Source organism: Citrus sinensis, chromosome 3 (assembly GCF_022201045.2).
Source record: "Citrus sinensis cultivar Valencia sweet orange chromosome 3, DVS_A1.0, whole genome shotgun sequence".
Classification (NCBI taxonomy): Eukaryota; Viridiplantae; Streptophyta; class Magnoliopsida; order Sapindales; family Rutaceae; genus Citrus; species Citrus sinensis.
The window spans coordinates 26,386,089-26,407,493 of NC_068558.1; the positions used below are offsets into that span (position 1 = coordinate 26,386,089).

At 33.6% G+C, this 21,405-nt stretch overlaps 2 protein-coding genes and 2 long non-coding RNA genes across 9 annotated transcripts in view; 2 read left to right on the forward strand and 2 right to left on the reverse strand.

The window, feature by feature from the left end:
- LOC112497060 (GDSL esterase/lipase At1g71691) overlaps positions 1–21,244 on the forward strand; it is a 113,537-nt gene extending 92,293 nt beyond the window's left edge. Inside the window, exons 3-5 of one of the 2 annotated variants that reach the window (XM_052436993.1) lie at positions 19,999–20,238; positions 20,360–20,609; positions 20,956–21,244. In XM_052436993.1, the coding sequence (XP_052292953.1) occupies positions 19,999–20,238; positions 20,360–20,609; positions 20,956–21,176 (711 nt within the window). In that variant the 3' untranslated portion in view covers positions 21,177–21,244. The remainder of the gene's footprint in view (positions 1–19,998; positions 20,239–20,359; positions 20,610–20,955) is intronic. The other variant, XM_052436989.1, reaches the window with a different exon arrangement.
- The window catches only part of LOC102630049 (caffeic acid 3-O-methyltransferase-like), a 96,538-nt gene that overhangs the window by 22,699 nt on the left and 52,434 nt on the right, over positions 1–21,405 (reverse strand). Inside the window, exons 1-4 of one of the 4 annotated variants that reach the window (XM_006478158.4) lie at positions 10,152–10,564; positions 8,887–9,197; positions 8,415–8,479; positions 7,711–8,334 (exon numbers count right to left, since the gene is read on the reverse strand). The exons of 2 other annotated variants lie outside the window; for them this stretch is intronic. In XM_006478158.4, coding sequence (XP_006478221.2) covers positions 8,038–8,334; positions 8,415–8,479; positions 8,887–9,197; positions 10,152–10,537 — 1,059 coding nt within the window. In that variant the 5' untranslated portion in view covers positions 10,538–10,564 and the 3' untranslated portion in view covers positions 7,711–8,037. Of the gene's footprint in view, positions 1–7,710; positions 8,335–8,414; positions 8,480–8,886; positions 9,198–10,151; positions 10,567–21,405 lie in introns of those variants that run through there. One more of the 4 variants, XM_052436999.1, reaches the window with a different exon arrangement.
- LOC107174674 (uncharacterized) lies at positions 753–2,920 on the reverse strand. 2 transcript variants are annotated; one of them, XR_008053107.1, is made up of 3 exons: positions 2,680–2,920; positions 1,278–1,732; positions 753–1,059 (listed from the first exon to the last, which is right to left on the reverse strand). It is a non-coding gene; the product is annotated as an uncharacterized LOC107174674 (long non-coding RNA). The 2 variants fall into 2 exon arrangements; XR_001506616.3 differs by having other exon boundaries at positions 1,278–1,736.
- LOC102606942 (uncharacterized) lies at positions 5,407–7,335 on the forward strand. Its single transcript, XR_008053102.1, has 3 exons — positions 5,407–5,613; positions 6,491–6,870; positions 6,972–7,335. It is a non-coding gene; the product is annotated as an uncharacterized LOC102606942 (long non-coding RNA).

The following is a 21,405-nucleotide window of genomic DNA, read 5'->3' on the forward strand; positions in this document are numbered from 1 at the left end:
GAAAATCACATGTCTAGCTACATAAACTATGCCTGTGTTATCTAGACATTTGTATCCTTTGTGCTGTAAGCTATACCCTATAAACACACATTTAGTGGTGTGGTACTGAAGTTTATGTTGATTATAGGGTCTTAAATATGGAAAACAGGCACACCCAAAAGTTTTTAGGAAGGCATAATCAGGCTCATTGTTGTAAAGTTTTTTGTATGGACTGATATGACCTAGGGCCTGCGTAGGCATTCTATTGATAAGATATGTAGCAGTTTCAAAGGCGTTCCACCACAGTTTTAAGGGCATGTTTGCTTGTGCTAGCATGGTGAGTGCTGTTTCTACAATGTGCCTATGCTTCCTTTCAACTTGACCATTTTGTATTGACGTATATGGACAGGAATGTCGGAACATGATTCCATTGTTCCTAAGAAACTTGGTTAATGGTCTAAATTCTCTCCCCATATCAGTCTGTAGACACTTGATTTGTTTATTTAATGTTTTCTCTATTTGATTCTTGAAGTCAATGAAGGTTTGTGCTGTTTCTGCTTTGCTGGTTAAGGGGTAAATCCATGTGTATCTTGTGTGATTATCAACAATACTTAAGTAGTACCTGTAACCTTTTCCTGAAATTATAGGTGCTGGACCCCAAAGATCTGCATGGATCAGTTCAAGGGGCTGCTTTGTCTGTGTTTGTGAGCTTTTAAGAGTCAATTTGTGATTTTTACCATATTGGCATGCAGTGTAGAAACTCAAAGATTTTTCTTTATTGAAATCAGATAAATTTTTACAACTTGAAATGATTTTCATAAGGGTCTGTTCACAAGGGTGACCAAACCTTCTGTGTAACAGGTGAAGTTGATTAATTGACTCACTACTATGCTTAGGACTTAAAGACTCATCAACACTTTCTGAGACAGAAGCCTCACTTATTGAAGCAAACAAAGACTCTGATTTGTAGACTCTATCAGCAGCACATCCCTTCCTTGGACTTACATATTCTTGACTTCCAACAATCTGAAACAGCCCTCCTATATCAATTCCTTGAAGAAGAACATTCTCCAATTTGTCCTTAACAACACAAGTTTCATCAGAAAATACAATTGTTAGTTTGTTATCTATTGTAAGGCTAGAGATACTTAGCAGGTTTTTGGTTATTTGTGGAACTACAAGTACCCTTTTAAGCACAAGATGTTCATATTTGTTACCAACATATATAGGCAAAAGTATCGTTCCTGTGTGTGTGATTTTAAGCTTGTGTCCATTTCTCATTAAGAGAAAGGAGTTACCTTTATACTCAGACCTTACACTGAGGTTGTTGAGGTCATTTGTGACATGATTAGTTGCTCCACTGTCTAAGTACCAGCCTGGTTCACTGCTTCCTTCATTTGTTGCCAGAAAGGCTCCTCTTGGTTGACAATTCTGAGGCTTTGGTTCAAAGTCATCTTCTTTTCTGTACCAACACTCATCAGCTGTATGGCCCTCTTTGTGGCAGATTTGACAAAAAACTCCAGGCTTGAATACCGTCTTCTTTTCTCCATGTGGTCTCCCTCTTCCTTTTCCTTTATTTGGTCTTCCAGCACCATTGTTGAGAGGTCCAAAGTATTGATTTTGTGGACTAAGGTACTGGTTTGGTGGTTGGTTCCTTGGTCTCTCATTCCTCTTTTGGGTCCAGTTGTTCCTTCCTTGCCTTGAGGCCACATTTGCTTTGAAATTGTTGTCATGAGTTGCATTCTGCTCCAGTCTGGCTTCATGGTTCAACAACACAGAATACATTTCATCAAAGGTTAGTTCATGAAGTCTTGAAGTGAGGTTAACAACAACGGACTCAAAAGATTGGCCAAGACCAGTAAGCACATGAGAACAAAGATCTTCTTCTGAAACTGGCTTTCCTGCCATTTGCAACTCATTTGCCAAGTTTCTTACTTTTGTGCAAAACTCAGTAATAGTTTGTGTGGCTTTTCTTGCACCATGCAATTGCATCTTGAGAACTATGGATCTGGCTATTGATTGGGAGGCATAAAGCCTTTCCAGCACAGACCACAGTTCTTGTGAAGTTGTGCAATGTGTCAAAGCAGTGATAATATTCTCTGATATTGTAGAAAGAAGCCAACTTAAGAGAAGTTGGTCTTGTCTACGCCAGAGTGCATATGCAGGGTTTGCAGATGCTATGAAGTTGTTTTCTGCATCAGCATCCACTAGGAACTTTTCTAGACATACAGATGTTCCATCAATGAAGTTTTCCAGGCCATTGCCACGGATAGCAGGCAAGACCTGGGCTTTCCATATAATGTAATTTCCTCTGTCAAGTTTCAAAGGGGCTGTGAAGGAAAAACTTATGGGTACATGCATATTTGTGTATGAGGATGATGATTCAGTTTGTGTTTGGGTGGGTAAAGGACTTTGTGTTTGAGCTGGTGGTGTGTTGTTGATCACAGCTTCTAGGGTTGGCTCATTTGTTGCTTGATTATCCATTTCTGGATTTTTAAAGCTCTGATACCAAGATAAAAAAGGAGGCTAGTAGTTTTCACAAGCAAAAGTTAAGAATCGATTTTATTTTTTTCAGCCTGTGGATTCATTGCTTTACAATTCTTTATATAGAACTAGGTTCTCATGTTTTAGTTACATCAAGACCTAGCATCTACGGCTATCAATTTCATCACAAGACATTACAAAAGTTGTTATAACAACCTGACACTGCAGTTTGTCTTCTTGTCTTCAGTTGCTCAGTCTTGTCTTTAGCAAGCTGTGATATCTTGCTCCTTCAGCTTGATTACCATCCAATCCTGACCTTTGATGCTTCTAGCCATCCAACGACTAATATTCAAACATCAGATGGCTTGCTTAATTCAAGAGATTCATGAGTTCCCGCCAATGCCTTCATTGAGGTATATTATCAAACAATTGTGCAGCAACCTCAGACACATTTATTTTAACTACCCGCTTCGCCCTTGCTGTCCCTTGGTACTTCTTTTTCAAGGAATCCCAAATTTGTTTGGAGGAGTCTTTGTTAAGAATTGTTTCCAAGATTGAGCGATCAATAGCTTGGAATAAGTAATTCTTTGCCTTGAGATCCTTTAATCATTGCCCTTCAAGCTCTATTTTCTGAGCATCCGTCAAAACAACACCGGCTGGTGGTTCAGTTATTCCAATTGAAACAACTTGCCAATACTCCTTGGACCTTAAGAAATTCTCCATCAACATGCTCCAATGGTCATAGTGACCATCAAAGCGGGGAATTGCAGGTTGAACAAAATTCTCAGAAGCCATGAATTTCTACTGCTGCAACACGAGTGCAAAAAGAGCCAAGTAAGCTACTATTACTAACTCTGTCAATCCACTTTTCTAATTCAAGCTCTGATACCACTGTTATAAGTGAATATGAAATAGTTCACTCAAAGCAAGGATAAATGGATGAAAGTACTACACATTTTATTCACAATGAGGTTGCCTTTTATAGGCGTTACATGAACAAACTTAACAAAATAATAGCAGCCATTATTCAGCAAATACTGCAGCTACTTTCTAGTAACTATAGCCTAAAGACTAGGTAAACACAATCTTGCAAATAACATTACCAACAAACTTCCTAAAGACTAAGACCATAAAAGCAACTTATTCACACAAGGAAATTCCAACAATAATATTATAAAATGTAAAAGTTTTAATGGGGTGTATTAAACGGGGTGTACCCCATCACTATCTTAAGAATGGTGATTTTGATGATTTGATCCCTTATTATATCTCACAAGCCCCCCATTTTTTAGTTAATTCCATTAAAAATTTCAAACAAATTTTTATCTCTCAATATACCTTACCTAATCTCTAATTTACCTTTATTTTAATTTTTTTTCATACACCCATTGTATAAATTTTATAAAATCATTTCTTAAAAAAAATCTCATAATGATTGTAATTTCTCAACTTTTTTTTAAGGTTTTATCCACCACTTAAGATTTGATAGTTCCACCAAGAATTGGAGCAAAGAACCATGCCGAGTCGACCCTTAATAACCTTAGTATCGTGCTAAGCCTATCAAGCCAAAGTTGAGTGAAGGAATACAAGAATTTGGCCAAGGTGTTTGACGTGATAAAGATACAGATTTTTTATTATTATAATTGATTTGGAGCTAAAAAGGGGATTCTCGATTTCCTTTTGTATGCATCCCAATCTTGTATTCAAGTTTATCTGTTCATGGACCAGAATGCATTGGATTTGGAAAGTGTTTGCAATTGTACAGTGATATTACTTGGACAGTAATTTGGCGTTGCAATGCATTTACAAAACGAATGAAAATTTGGAATCGCGATGGAAAATACTGTCAGGTATCTATCTGAGAATGAAAGCACTCGCTGTCAGTCTCTATGGGATTGCAGTATAAAATTTTACATTGTTCTTCAATATTTTGAATAGAATGTCTTACTTTGAATGGAATGGCGCAGTTTAAAAAATTAGAAGAAATTAGAGTTTAAGAAATTAGATTCGCTTAATTAGTTATTAATAGAAATTTTTATGTCGGTGCACTTAAAAATTATTTATTATTTTAAGTTATTTCACATGAGAATAAAATAGGTATTAACATAAAAGTTATTAGTGTGGGTTGATAAGATATAATAAGAGATTTAAACATCACCACTCTACTTATAGAGCAGCTCCAAAAACGATCTCATTGGTCGAAAAAGGCTTGACCCATTGAACGAGGACCCTTAAAATTTGATCCTAGCTTGACCCATACGACAGGCTGAACAGGTCAGTCCTTTACACAATCAAAACAAACTTGTGAGTAGGGGTGGGCAAATAACCCAATCTGATTCGACCAAAAAACTTGAGTTCAGATCGGATGTAGATGAATTTCTCAATCCAATTAGGTAGGAATCTATCCAAATCGATCCGAAATTACACACAATTAAAGAATATTATTTGAAATTTTTTATCCATTCCAAATATAATTCGGATTCAATTATAAGTCTGGATTGAGCTTGGATTACTTTTTTCCTAACTCGATTAACCGGAACTCGAACCCGATCCGAAACCGAATTTGCCGACCCCTACTTATTATCGTTTACACATTACATTTGTGACTATCATTTTTAAACTAAAATTTTCTCTTGATGCGAATAAGAAAAAAAAAACAGAGTAAATTTCGTTTAAAAAATGAGGCACCATAGATGGACCGTACATATGGTACAGCTAGCTGAAATGGAAGTAGCCTTGTGAGTTGTGAGAGCTGCCTATTTTGGATTCAGGACGAAATATTTAAGAAGCAAGCAAGTAAATAAATCAAGAAAATAATATTCCGCCACCCTCATTCCAGAGGGAAGCCAAAAACGACATGCTTTTGTGCCGTTTTGAAGTTTTAGATTTGAAAATTAAAAATAAATTTTACCATTAAAAAATAATAAAAGCTAATCAAAAGAAATTAAAAAATCTAAATTCTTATCCCTCCCCTCGCTCACCCCCTCTCTCTTTGACTCACCCCGCTCTGTCCCTCTCACTCTCACCCACGAAGCTCGTTCCCCTCTCACTCACCCACAAGCTCACTGTCAATATTTTTCTCAGATCTCAGCTAACGCATCATCAAAACCGCAACCATGACGCTAGGCTGAGGAGGATCCAGTGTCGTGGGTCAGTTTCTTCTCTGATCTTGCCATTTTTTGTTCAATCTATTTATGCCCTGGATTGATTTATTCTCTTTGTTTTGTTGTGTTTCTTGTTCTGGCAAAATCTATTTGTCTAATTCACATACGGGTCGTAGCCGTTGCTTTTATTATTTTATAATTTTTTTTGGGTAGTTTTGTGTAGTCTTATGAACATTCTTTTTGGCATAAATGCATCTGGGTTGCTACGTGCCTACGTTTGATTGTTAATTAGACCTGATCCGTAATTCTATGCGTTTTTTGAATTTTTGATTGCGAAATTAAGTTAATTTAGTTTAATATGATTACATTATTGTCACCTAAAATTAGTATATTTAATCAGTTAAAGAAATTCTTTTGACATGGACTTTAATGAAACCTTGTATGTGATACTTTGCTTAGCAAAGTACTTGGATTTTGGATTTTTTTTCTATTTATATTTTAAAATTACTAGAAATAAGTTATTTGAAGTGTGATACTTTGTGAAATGTTAAAGCTTACGGTTTGGTTGTAATTCTGTTTTTGCTTATATATGTTTACGTCTGTTGGCATTCTTTTTTTTTTTTTTTTGGTATTTGAAGTTTGCATATATGGTGTGTATTAAGATTTTCAAGTGGTTCTTCAAACATATTCTGGGTAGTTTGATATATCCATGTTTCTGTGAATTCTTTAGTTGAGGCAATTGTTTTTGGTCTTAGCTGCATTGTTAAGTTCTTTACCACATAGAATTCCCTAATTTTCTTCTGCTAATCCAGTAATTGCAGCTTCATTCTAAGGTTCTTCATTTTCAATAAAGCATATATTGCTTCATTAACCCTCCTCTAAATATGTTGCAAATATGTATTTGATTCATTCCAATCTTACAGATCATTGTTGGATGCCGAATCAGCATACAATGCTTACAATTGTGAGAGAAAAATGAACAACCAATTGCCCGGTTCAGTTACGCTTTAAGCTAGGAAGATTGACGTAGAAACATTTGTTTAAGTGTAATTACCTAGGTAGGTGAAAAAGGTCCAAAATCGTCAAGCACACTGTCAACTAAGGCTGGTCGGCGACGTGAACGGCGTGATAGCGATGTCGGTGATGGGCTGGTCGGCGATGGGCGTGGCGTGACAACAAGTTTCGTGGGTGAGTGACAGCCTGAGAGAAATAGCTCGCAAGTGGGTGAGTGAGAGAGACAGATCGGGTGAGTGAGAGGGAAGGTGAATGAGAGAGAGACAGAGCAAGTGAGTGAGATGGATGGGTAAGAATTTTGGATTTTTCATATTCTTTAGATTTAATTTTAATATTTTTCAATGGTAAAATCTATTTTTAATTTTCAAATTTAAAACTTCGAAACGGCAGAGGAAGCATGCGTTTCTGGCTTCGTTATGGTCTCGTGGTGGCCGAATATCATTGCCCAATAAATCATGATTCTTCGAGAGACCCAGCAACCGCTTGTGAAAACACAATGGTTATTCCTAAAGCCAAGCAACTCTCAGCACGAAAAAGTGTTAAGTGGCCAACAACTCCTAACAACCCTTAGACTAAGTCCAGCACTTACCATACTATGTCCTATATAATTGAAACGTAAATAGATTATTGACAGCAAAACAAAATAATAACTTAATATAATGACGTGTAACAATGTACATTTTTGTCAATTATGCGTTAGTGTTTGATGCCCTTCTTTCAAAAATAAATAAAAATTGATGCATATGTACCGCAATGTCAGTTCTGAGGGAGCTGTGACGAGTAATGATTAAAATATACAAGTGATGAAATTTTGAATTATGATATAAATGCATAAATGGCATAATATTAATTATTAAATATAGCAAGTAAATTTTGATGCCATCATTTTAAAAAATTAACAAAAAAATAAACAAATTGATATTCATGTGCATGTCTAATGTTTTATTTATATAAGATTAAAATTCTCTTTTCATCTGGGTTTTTATTTGAGCAAATACAATTATTGGTAGTTAGCATATAGAAGCACAATTAAAAAGTATATCTCGACCGTGCTCATGTACATGTCGAAAGAATTAAAGAAAAGGAGCTCTCTAGATTCTGTTTGTTTGATAAGAAAATGAATGGAAAATTTTATTGATTCAAAGAGAAAATTTGTTCGCTGGATTCTTATTTGTAAGTCTTACTAATGAATTGAGAGTACATTGATAAATATAGCTGTGTGTGGAAACTTCTACTGCAACAAACTCGTGTCCACATTTCCAGCGCGCTAACTATAACAACCTACTGACTAAGTTTGGAAGGAAATAACAACTTGTTTAACTGTTTTACAACTTGGCTGCTGACTCATCATTACACTGAAAACCCCAGCTGACTTCAACTGCTGACTTAGCATTTATTCTTAACAGAAAGATAATGATAAAAAAGTTGCTTCAGAATTCGTGGGCACGCACGGACCCTACTTGTAGAACTCCATAACCCATAAGTTGTAAAAAAAGCATACAAATCTGATGCCACTAAATCCAGCTTCAGTAGCCAAGGTCGTGAATTCATGCTTTGTTCGCTCCTTTCCTCCCGGATATTGAGTCATCACCAGCACATCAGCTAGGGAATTTATTTTTGAATGAGTGCTAGTCTCAGGCAGTTCTGGAAGTACTGACTCCACAACAATTACCTTCCCTCCTTCGGGAATACTTTTGTAGCAATTCTTCAATAACTTCAAGCAATGTTCATCGCTCCAATCGTGCAGTATCCACTACAAAATTTGAAATATTATGAAATTTGTTCAGGGATCGAACGCCTAATACCTGCAAATTAAATTCAAATGAAACTTACCTTGATCAAAATGGCGTCGCCATTTGGAACACTTTGAAACATGTCACCCCCTACATGCTTAACACCTGTACTACATACAATTTAGTTTCCGCTATTAGGATCTAGCGGTATGGGCAGAGCACTGATATTCGCGAAAAGAATTTAGATAAAATTCTGACAAAAACAACAATAAATCAACCCTGATTTTTTCACTAAATTGCAAATATGGTAAATCGAGTCTGTTTTGATGTTTTTTGTCAGTTTTTTCTTGTTGCAACATTTTGTGCTTTTACCCTTTTTTTCCAAATGATAATGTATATTTCTTCATAACAATGACATTAAAAAAAAAAAAAAAAAGAGATTGGAATCAATTTTCTAATTAACTTCCTACTTTCTCCAGGATTTATATTGGGATGATTAATTAAAGAAAGCTACTTAAAAGCCACTTGACCAAGTCCCTAACATTATTATAAAGATAATTGAAAGTTCATACCAGGATACTCAGGGGAATGCTGTATAACGTGAGGCAAGTCGAAATTGATGCCCTTAATGTGGGGATACTTGGAAGTAATTGCTTTAAGGGTATTGCCAAGGGAACCGCCAACATCAACCAATTGCTTTATGTGCTCGAAACCCTTGTAAGCCTCAAGGATTTTTTGAAGGACCAAAGTGGTATGGTTGAACATCGCTGTGCTGAAAACTTCATTGAACCTGGGGTCCAATCCTAGGTACTCGAAAGCGTTCGTTCCGTGGACTCGGTCAAATGGAACTCCTCCTTCAATAATAGTTTCTTTCAGTTGGGACCTACATGACCAGTTAATCAATCATCATTTTGCGTTTGGCCGAACTTTTTTAGATACAATGATTAGTGGTTGATAAAAACAAAAATAATAAAGGGATATATCTATATTATATATATGACGATGTAAACGTTTCATAAAATCCCTTAACAGATAAGATGAGTAGAGGATTCATTGCCATTAAAAATTTTATGTTATATCTTAACTCATAACTGTCACATACATCTTTATGAAAACGAGCAAAAAAATGGGAATCAGGGTAATATTATCATACGGGTGGGTTGCTAAATTTTAGCAACGGCACAAATTAGGAGATATGTAGTTTGTAGTACTTTTACATATAGCTAGCTCCTGCTGTTATTTTGTTTTCCCTAAAAGATTTTATTTCTAATTCTCTCCAGGCAAGTGATCATACCACCCCAAGTGAATCTTTTAATTCAGAGAAATTCTACGGAAGAAGTTAAGAAATTTTTGTTCTTCCAGGATTTCTGTCAGAACGGAAGAAACTACTCAATTAATGCTTTCAATAGAACAAAATACATTGTCTTTTTCATATATGTTACACTCATGTCCTCTATAATTAAAAGACAAAAATACCTCCGAAAGAAAACATATTTCCTCATATCCTCTGTAGCTGCAAGTAATTAAAACACCACCAACAATAGTTTACCCGTTCTTGAATTGATATGACTAGAAGTATATTAATAATGATTTATAAGTTTGAGAGTGAGCCTTCTACATTTTATCGCTCACTTATATGAACACGTTTGTTTTTCTTTTTCGATGACCTGAATTTAGAAATAAGTTGAGTATGAAGTCGATTATGATTTAAGACTTGGGAGAAATGCATGATTGGATCTGAAGGCGTAGAAAGAGAATTGCATTATAAACCCATGTATTTTTACCCTAACTTAAAAAAAGAAAAATTCAGGGGATTAAAATGATAGAGTGGACAAACCAGCTGTCGAGAAAGGCCTCGTCCTGAATTAAGGCCAATACAGGGCCTAATGAGACACCATCTTGATTAGGCACAAAGTATTTGGAAACATCATTCAAACCGTATAGCCTGTGAGAACCATCTACATCATCAAGTGAGCATTCAACAATACCATAGCTAGCCAGAAGCCCGAGTATCCGGTCCAGCATCGTGGGTGCGTCTTTGTTCTTGGTGGCGGGCAACTGAGCGGCAATCTCTGAAGCTGAGAGCTTTGCTCCAGGACCAGCTTTGGCTATGATCTCCAAAAGTCCCAGCTTAATTACTGCTTTCATGGTCATGTGGAGCACTGAACCCGTCATCACTTCACAGGCATATGCAAAGTTTTCGTCTCTCGCTTCATTAGCCATATTTTCTTGAATTTCCTTATCTGTTTTCCTCAGAAACAATGCATTTATAGTGGAGTGAAGAGTTACTGTGTGTCCAAGATTTTAGGTTGTAAAATCTGACCCGGAAGTTTTCGATAGTTCAAGTTAGACTAAATGACAGAAATTAAATTATGATTATAACTTTTTCAAAGATAAAAGTATGGAAGCTTGGCAACTCTAAAAAAATTATATTATTAGGGATAAAAACTTTATTTAATTTGCACAAATTGAAATGACATATTGCATGATTCTACATGTCTCGTATTATTTCTTTTATTTTGTCGACTTTAAAAAATCTGAACGGCCAACCTCTTCGAAAATGTATTTAATAGTTTTTTATAGCGATGTATTGTTCAATAGTTTTTTATAGCGATGTATTGGAAGTAATTTAAAAGATCAAACATTTCAAATGAGATCCTATTATCAAACAAGAGGAATTCTAAAATATATCGGAAGTATTATGTCAGTTACACAATAAGTCAATAATATTATAGAATGTGTGCATTTATTTGAAAAATTACCATGTAAGTGGTACTTATATTAAATCCAATTACACACGTCACATATACATTGATTAGTTGTATTACCCCTGATTTATTCTAAAATTTATCGTCAAACAGAGAGCTTTTAGTTGAAATGAGGAACTATAATTATTTCCTGACATAAGTTTTTCCTTTGATTATAATATATTAACATTTCATGTGAGGAAATATTAGTTTTACATTTTTTTTCCTATTAGAACATGTTTTAAAAAAGGATTATAATTCTTACTTAGTTTTTTTTTTCTCATCTAGTCTTTTTTAGTGTTCCGAATTTAGTGAAAAAAGGCAGCTTAATTATAAATAAAGTGAAACATTCTGGCTTAATTGTTAACATTAAAATTTAAAATTCAATATTAACCACTTATTTCATTAAAAGAGACTAAAAGAGAGAGAGAGAGAGAAGATTCTTGTCCAAAAGAAAAATAAAATAAAGAAAAGCAAACGAATACTTCACTTTCATCGAAATTTTCAAATATCAATTTTTATGACTTTAGGCCAAATTTGCCATGCAAAATTGGATTGGATTAATTATTAGAATAAGACTGAATTAGATTACTTGGATAAAGTCGGATTATATTATACTGTCTTATGTTTGGTGTAGTACGAGATTGAACTATGTTAAATTATATTTCAATGATATCAAATAGCATTTAAGTTGATATTTGAATATGAACATCAGTTATTCATGAAATTTTATAACAATAAGGAAACAAATTTAAAAAGCAATTAATTAGAAAATTAAGTATATTGTAAATAAGTTATTAGGTAGTCATAATATAATAAACAAATGAAAAAGAAATAAAAAATTTAAAAATTTAATTAATTTTTATCAAATATTTAAAAAAATTTATATAAAATCAATTAATTCTGGTATTTTTAATTTTCATGATTATTTTTTAATATTATATTAGTGATTATTAAATTTTATACAATCACTAATGCAATAAGTTATTAAATGGTTAATTTATAAATTATTAAATATACAAGTAATGAAAATTTAATCTCAAGAGTTATTAGAAGTAAAATTGTCAATTTAATTAGATCATATATAATAAATAAAAATCTTAAGTAAATCATAAATAAAAATTAATTGATTAATTAATATTAACAGATAATTTTTCTTTAATTTTATCCAACTAAACAAATATGTAAATTAGGATTACTAATCCGATGATTTTAGGATTAAATTCAAATTTAGTCTCCTTTAATTCAATTCAAATAAATTTATCAAATATAAAATAAATATTTAATTTTAGAATTAGTGCAATTCAATACTTAATCCTACATCCAAACATGGTCTCAGTTGTCATAAAGGTAACTTAGAAAGAGTCGTAACCGAAAACATTTATAAAGCCATTTTTTCTTTTAATTTTCAGGTTCATATATATATATATATATATATATATATATATATATATAATCTTTCTGCCAATGAAGAGCCTGCCAATCAGAGAAGTTAATTTTTTAATATATTTTTCGACGCCGGCCCCGCCCCTGATCTTATAGCTTTGACTCCAGATGAATGAGGCTTTTCATTCATGTTATTCTTTGAAAGATCGTGATTCCAAAGGCTGCTGACAAAAGAAGATTCTTGAGGCTGCCAATCAATGGCCATCGGGCACCAAATTAATGGCCATCGCTGCATAAATATATGGGATCCCCTATCTTACATGCATGTAAGATACATGCCTCTCACATGAATAGTGTGTGGGTCCCACATATACACTATTCATGTGAGAGGCATGTATCTTACATGCATGTAAGATAGAGTTTGCCTAAATATATATATATTAAATCAAACACGTGTGTGGTTACTTTATACGTACAACTTGTGTTCTTGCCTTGCTGCCGTCATGGAGAATTAATGCCACTGGTCAACGGTGAATCAATGGCCATCGGGCACCAAATTCATGACCAATCAATGGCCAACAAGCACCAAATTAATGCCAAGCACACCAACAACCACCGATTAAATGGCAAGTTTAGTGTTTTAAAGTTTAGAATATGGAGAAGGACTTGCTACTGTATCCAGGTATTAAATCATCAAAAACCAATTTGGTTTGGACTCTTCAATTTCAATTTGACTTCTACACCAACACCACACAACAACTCAACAACCGAATCACTCGTCCTAATAGCATAGCAATCCAGTCGTCGGTTGCCCGCACGTGAGAGACAATTTTCTTATTCGTGCTCGGAATTGTTGAATTAATTTTACAATTCTCTTGTACCAATTTTCATCATATATGCTCCCTCAAGAAGTGAAGATCGATGTCGGAATCACTTTAATTTAGTTTCAATTACATGATGTTTGGGATCTTCTTATACCAATTTCGGTCTACAATTGCCTCAAGTATCTATGTCCGTCAAATCTTATTTGTATTAAAGCAACCGCTTAAACCGTTAACCTGTTTGATTTAAAAAACAAATATTTGGAGCTGTTAGATTGAACTCGTGTAAATTAGGATTACTAATCCGATAATTTAAAATTAAATTCAAATTTAGTTTCCTTTAATTCAATTCAAGTAAATTTATTAAATATGAAATAAATATTTAATCTTAAAATTAATCCAATTGGATACTTAATCCTGACATCCAGACAAGGCCTTATTTGCCTTAAAGGCAACTTAAAAAGAGGTGTGACCAAAAACGTTTATAAAGCCATTTTTTTTTCGGGTTCATATATATATATATATATATATAATCTTTATGCCAATGAAGCGCCCATCAATCAGCGAAGTTAATTTTTTTTTAATTTCTTTTTCGACTGTGATTCCGGAGGCTGCTGTCAAGACAAGATTCCAGAGGATGCTGATAAGACAAATTCAAATTGACCTTTTTAATAATTATTATCTTTTCTAAGGTTTAAAATTTTATGTGTAACGTACAGCTAATGTGATGTAAGTTTTACCTGATGTATGAGTTGATGAACCATCATGGTGAAATCAAAATACAAAAATAATAGAGGTCAATAACGGCATTCAAAAGAAAAGAAAAATTAAAACACAAAGAAAATAAGGCCGTTGGATTTGTTTTTTCAATTTTTTTTCTGAATATTAATACGTTACAATGAAAGAACTTGCTAATATTTTCCATATTGGTCAGGATAAAAAGATTGTTGATACAATCATACGTCAATTTTGTAATATTATAGTACAATTCAAAAGTTTTATTTTATTTTAAAATATATTTATCCTACATATTTATAAAAGATATTGTAAAATAATTAAATAAATTAAGATAAAATCTTCCTGCAATCATACTTGTTCAAGCTTCAAGTGTTCTCTACATTCACTAAATTTTATAAAAGTATCTTCTTACTTTTTCTACTCTATAGCCTTTCTCTTGTGATGGAAAATAAATTCTTAACAAGCATAGATTTGGATAGGCTAGAAACCCTTTTTATAACAATATTTTATAACATAGAAGACTTTACACTTCCTCCATCAAAGAAGTGAATTTAATAACCTTTATCACTTCGATTATGAAAATGATTAGTAAACTATAATGCTATCCCTTGAAATAAATACGTAGGTTATTAATATAAGTTTATCTATTTATTTTAAAAAAATCACTTATCATGTGGACTATATAATGAAACTTTGTGGAGATATATCTACCCACATTTAACTATATAATGAGATAAGAAATTAGAGGTCCAAGGAGTAGTACTCAAATCTACAACCTCAAAAGTTGAGGTCGTGGCAGGCAAAAGAAAAAGGAGAACCACGTGTTGCTGGGAAAGGAACTTACATGAGTAACTGCAAATTAAGCAAACACTAAATTTTTCCCTCTTTATATGATAAAATCGGAATGTGTATAAAAAATAAACAAGCAAAAAATAAACCAACACAATTGAAAACAATAAATCAACCATAAGAGATACAAATTATTTTATGTGGAAAACTCAAATCGAGAAAAAACCACAGGACCATAGTCCAATATAACCTTCCATTATATTAATAATGGGATTACTACACAAATTCTTCTCTAAATAATACTAGAGGCAAACAATATCAAGAATCTCAACAATCTTGCTCATAATAATAGTCTAATATTTTTCATTCTAACAAGTGGGTATCTCAGATAACAGCCAATGAGAGAATGAAATAAAAATCAAGACCAGTAAGAATGTAGAGGGCGATGCCAGAAATTTGCCTTCCAAATTTGGGAGATTAAGTTTGCCCTTCGATCGTCCATTCAAAGATTAAAATCCTTACCCTCAAATTGAGTTGGCCACTGTCTTCTTTTTCTCTCTCATCTTTTCTATGTTTTTAAGGCTACTGCTTCACTTGTCTACTTTTTCTTTTATAGCTAGGTGATTTTCAAAGCCAAATTTGATGACAATTTTCAATTAGCCATAACATGTTTCCTTTAATTTCTTAAACGCCCAAATTAATGGAAACTTTGGTTTGGGCCACCCAAATGAGATGGATTCAACAAATCTTCCAATCAGATCATATGGGGGGCACTACCAAGCCCGTTCTCTGCTTACAGTCTTTCAACTTCTCCTTGGGCAACGACTTTGTCATCATATCTGACATATTCTTCATGAATATAGTCAGGCTGCAACTATTTCTTTTCAAGCACGTCTTGTATTCATTGATACCTCACATTAATATGCTTGAATTTCGAATGGTATGTTAAATTCATTGCCAACTGAGAGCACTTTGATTATCACAGTACACGACATAGCTATTTTGTTTCACATCCAGCTCTTGTAAGAAATTTTTCACCACAAAGGGTTTTAGTGATTGCAATATACTCTGCTTTTGTGGTGGAGAAAACAACACGAAGTTTGAAATCCTATTAGACTACCCCCTGCAAAGGTAAGCAAATATCCTGATAGGAATTTTCTAGGATCAACATCTCTTGCCATATATGTTGTACACTTATAACACAGCTTGTCACCATTAAAACATAAACATGCCTTGGAAGTGACTCTGAGATATCTGAGGATCCATTTAACTGTTGTTCAGTGTTCTTTGCCTGTACTATAAAGAAACTGACTGAGTACACCAACTGCATGGGCAATATTTGGTACAAGCCATGGCATACATCAGTCTGCGAAGTGTTGAAGCATAAAATAGTCCTTTCATCTGCTGTTTCTCTTTCTCGCTTGTAGGAAAATGCTTGGAACTAAGCCTAAAATGGCCCGCAAGTGGAGAACAAACATATTTTGCCTTGCTCATGTTAATTCTTTCAAGAGCACTTTCAATAAATGCTTCTTGAGAAAACCATAACTTGCCAATTTTTCTGTCATAGGAAATCGTCATGCCAAGAATGTATTTGTCGATCCTTGGTCTTTTATTATAAATGACTTGCTAAGCTTTTTCTTTAGATTATCAATCTTACTAGCATCATGGTCAACAATTAATATATCATCCACATAAAGAAAAAGAATGATAAAATTATTATCACCAAGCTTCTTTACAAAAAGACAATGGTCAGACATAATCTTGCTAAAACCATGATTCTCAATAAAAAAATCAAACTTTTTGTAATATAGTCTTGGTGCCTATTTCAGTCAATACAAACTTTTCTTCAACTTGCATACACTTTCTTTGTTGCCTTTAACATTGAATCATTCAGATTGCTCCATGAATATCTCCTCCTTTTAAGTCACCATGCAAGAAACGCATTCTCATATCCTAGAGACTTTCTATCCATCAACATCCAAGATTTATCCATATTTAGACTATTAACTTTCCTACAAATGCATCACATTTCATTTGTTCAGTTTTATTAATATTGGAGTTTGATATTGTTTCCAACTATAAGAACAACTATTAAAGTTAGAAAATCAACAAGAAAACAGCAGTTAAAGTACAATAAAAAATAACACTTAACAGCAAGAGAAAACCTATATCTTCATCATGACTAATTATAACAGTAATATTATAAGCCATATACCATAAATCATGGAAAGAGCAAATAATATAATTTTCAAAAAATAGAGAAATAGAAAAAAATAGAAGTACCTTTTGCTATTCGTTCCAAGAATCGCGGAGCTAGTAACAACTTAAGAGACTGAATCACGACTAAAAATAGAGAAGAATAGAAGCAAGACTTGTTTTTAGATTTCTACTGAAAAAGACAAAATTATTGAAATAAAACTTGTCCACGACAATAAACTGGCTAGCTATTGAAATGATTTAAACAATCCATAAATAAAGTATTCAATTAAGTATGCAAATGTCACATTTAGCAAAACAACATATACAATATGATGAAATTTCAACAGCAAAATTGGGTGTTAAAACCGTTAAATAAAATTCATTTTTCCATTAGAGAAATCTAAATTTTGAGAATTTTGGTTTAGCTTGCTTTGGTCAAACTTAGTCACTCTGCACAGTGACAAAGAAAAAGAAGCAGTTGAAACAAAATGAGAGTGACATTGCATAGACTTGATAGTGAAATGTCATTTTCTTGATGCTAATTTATTCCGTTTCTATTTGGAATGATTGATACAAGCGGAAAGGTTTTAAAGAATTGCTTAAAATACTTTATAGGTGCAAAGAGCAATTGCAGCAGTTTAGCCATGTAAATAAGTAAGCACTTGACCAGTACGTAAAGTTCACAAAGTAGCTAGAAGAACTCCAGAGGAGGCATTAGTAGAATGTAGCCACTATAAAAATTTCCACAAACAAATTACTTTATAAAAAAGCAGTGGATAAGGAGTTAAGCATACATTAATTTGTTTTTGGAACATACAGCGAAATTTCCATATTGGCTACTATTCTACTAATGGTTTCTTTCCACAATTCCCAATATTAAGATCTATTGAAAACTAAGCATACATTAAATTGCTCGTGGAAATTTACATAAGTCAATATAACAGCAGTTGAACTGGATGCAGTTTGGGTGGAGAAAAATGGTTTATGTTCCTAATTCCCATTATTATGTTCTATTGAAAATTAAACATACATTAATTTGTTTCTGGAAATTTACATAAGTCAATATAATAGTAGCTGAACTGGATGCAGTTTGGGTGGAGAAGTAGTGAGCGCTGGTTTTGGTGGAGATGTTGGCATTAAAGAGGTACTAAATAACTACAACTTTAAATCAAAAGAAAGAGTTTGTGCTAATATTTGCCGTGCATAACTTCAACTTTAAATTAAACTAATGGTTACAAATGGCATGCATCCATATCCACCACGTCGCATACTACATCACTCTTATAAATCTTTCTAATGGAGAAAGCAACACGACATTATTCGCATTTTTGTCCCTTTCTTAATCTACTATATTTTGTAAGGTGCTGGATATTTTTCTGTTGAAAGTCCTATCACATCGATTAGCGCCTTTAAAATTATGTTCTCGCTATTGTTGATATCAATTATCACATTGCACACCTTATCTTTGATGGTGCCACGTGTTCTGAAATCTTACTGCACTAATTATCCTCTTCAAATCTTGGTGCTAATAAAATCTTCTACATAGTGTAATTCAACATCTCTCCTTCATGTACCTCTAACTCTAAAGCTTCTTCATCATCCTCATCCTCAACATTATTCATCTCTGCTTAGCCATAGCGTTTATTTTCTCTCTTTCAAATATCAAATAATGGTTAATATTTTCTTCAGGATTATCTTTTCTTTCTTGCTTGTGATGCTGCTGCTGCTGCTGCTCATGAATGATAAAGTGGCGCTAGGGCAAGATGGGGATCCCGTGGGATCAACACAAGGAGGAGGAGGAAGAGAAATGGTGCCTGCCTTGTTCATTTTTGGAGATTCACTTATCGATAATGGCAACAATAACAATCTTCCTTCTTTTGCCAAAGCAAATTATTACCCCTATGGTATCGATTTCAATGGTGGCCCAACTGGCCGCTTTTCTAGCGGCTACACCATGGTCGATGAAATTGGTAACTCTCTTTATCTATGCATTTGATTTATATTTTTATAATTTTTTTTCCTTTTCAAAATCCTGAAGGTACATGAAAATTTATATACACCATGATTGCATGCAATGCAGGGTATTTTAATTGCTGATCTGACAAATTATTATGATTACTTCTTTGCTAGCTAAAAAAAAGCATAAAACAGATGTCATTTTTAGATTTTTCTTCTTTGTAAATTTGTGTCACACTCTTGAGCATAGTTAGAAATATCTGTGAAGTGAGTTTCATAGTCATGGCTTCAATGACACAAATCCAAATTCATTACAATTAATTAATTGATTTCCTACTTCTATCCCTTTTAAAAAAAATAACAAAATAAAAGTACTTGTTTAGTTATCTATTTGGGGAGGGGGGGCGCGGAAGGACTATTGCCGTTTATTGCTCTGCCCCTACCTCTATATGTCTCTTTGGGAGGGCTCGCACTGTCCCATAATATTTATTTCTAAACAATCACAGTCATTATCTTAAATCAATAAAAATAACAGAATTTTTTCTTTTATTTTTTACATTTATTATATCTACACCCACTTATACCTAACTTGTATTAATCCGCAAGTACGATCTGTTTGGGGATAAATTCACCATATCTGGTAGGCATGTCTTATTAATGGCTAAAAGCTTCCATATGCATAACCTCTTTAAATTGTGTCCCCTTTCAAAGAAAATTTTCTTTTTTGTCCATTAGCTTTTATTTACTCTTCACAAATATTTTTAATGTCATATTAACCAAATCTTGTAAATTCATCCATTCGGCTGAACTACTGGGACTTCCTCTGATTCCTGCATACTCTGAGGCTTCCGGTGCACAAGTGCTTCACGGAGTCAACTATGCTTCTGCTGCTGCTGGAATCCTCGACATCACCGGAAGAAACTTCGTAAGGACTCATATATCTAATTCAAACGAACCAGGATTCCCTTTTGATCTGAATTTTAATTAGAGGATTCTATATCTAACACGAGATCCGATCATTAGTAGAAAATTTTTGCTGCATGGTCAGGTAGGTCGCATACCGTTTGATCAACAAATAAGGAATTTTCAGAACACACTTGATCAGGTCACTGATAATCTCGGAGCAAGTGATGTATCAAATGCAATTGCAAGATGTATATTTTTTGTAGGAATGGGCAGCAATGACTACCTAAACAATTATCTCATGCCCAATTACAATACCAAAAATCAATACAATGCTCAGCAATATGCTGATCTTTTGGTTTCAGAATACTCAAGACAACTCACAGTAAGATTCAATTTCACTATATTTACATTTTTTACCATATGCATGCATTTTAGTTACTTTTTTTTTTAGCTTGTAAACATATTTATATAACTTGTATTAAGTATTGATTGAAAATCTACAGACCCTTTACAATTTGGGAGCAAGGAAATTTGTGTTGGCCGGATTAGGAAGAATGGGATGTATTCCAAGCATTTTGGCTCAAAATCAAATGGATCGCTGTTCAGAAGAAGTGAATCAACTTGTTATGCCTTTTAATGCAAATGTGAAGACTGTGATTAACAATCTTAATGCCAATCTTCCTGGTGCAAGATTCACCTTCATTGACATTGCCCGCACGTTTGAAGATCTCCTCACCAATTATAGATCATACGGTATGCAATTTTCCCACTAAACATATCGTATTGTAGTTAGATATGATGTGTGCTGTCTAGCCTAAAATCTTTTATTTTAAAATGTGCGGACACTGACAAAAGATAATAAAGATTTCATCCTCATATTTTAAAATCAAGGAACAATTTACAGTGGCTGAACTAGGATTTTGATTTGACAAGCACGGCCTAGAGGTGGAAATAACGGAGAAATTATCGTCTTGCTGTGCTACAATAAAAGCAAGACATTTTAAAATTAAATTAAAATAGGTGCATAAAATAAACAAAATTTTACTTAATAGAATAATGTTTATGATCACTTTTTTTTTTATCCCAAATAATTCTACAGGATTCAGTGTAATAGATCGAGGGTGCTGTGGCATTGGACGAAACGGAGGCCAAATTACATGTCTTCCATTCCAAACACCATGTGCAAATCGAGAACAATACGTTTTCTGGGATGCATTTCACCCAACAGAAGCTGTAAACATTATGTTTGGAAGAAAAGCTTTCTATGGTGACCAGAGCGTTGTTTATCCCATGAACATCCAGCAGCTTGCCAGTCTTTAAACTTAGAAATTAAAGGGACATATATGTTATTGTAATGTTTCTTGCTTGCTTAATTGCTTTGCATAATTGTTGGGATTATATGCTCTTTTAAAGCATATTAATTTATTTTCTAATTAATAAAATATTTGAGATATTTTCAATTGCATAAATATTTTGAATAAGGTCCGTTTAATCATATTATATGTATTTATGTAATCATCATATGGATTCACAGAAGATATAAATACAA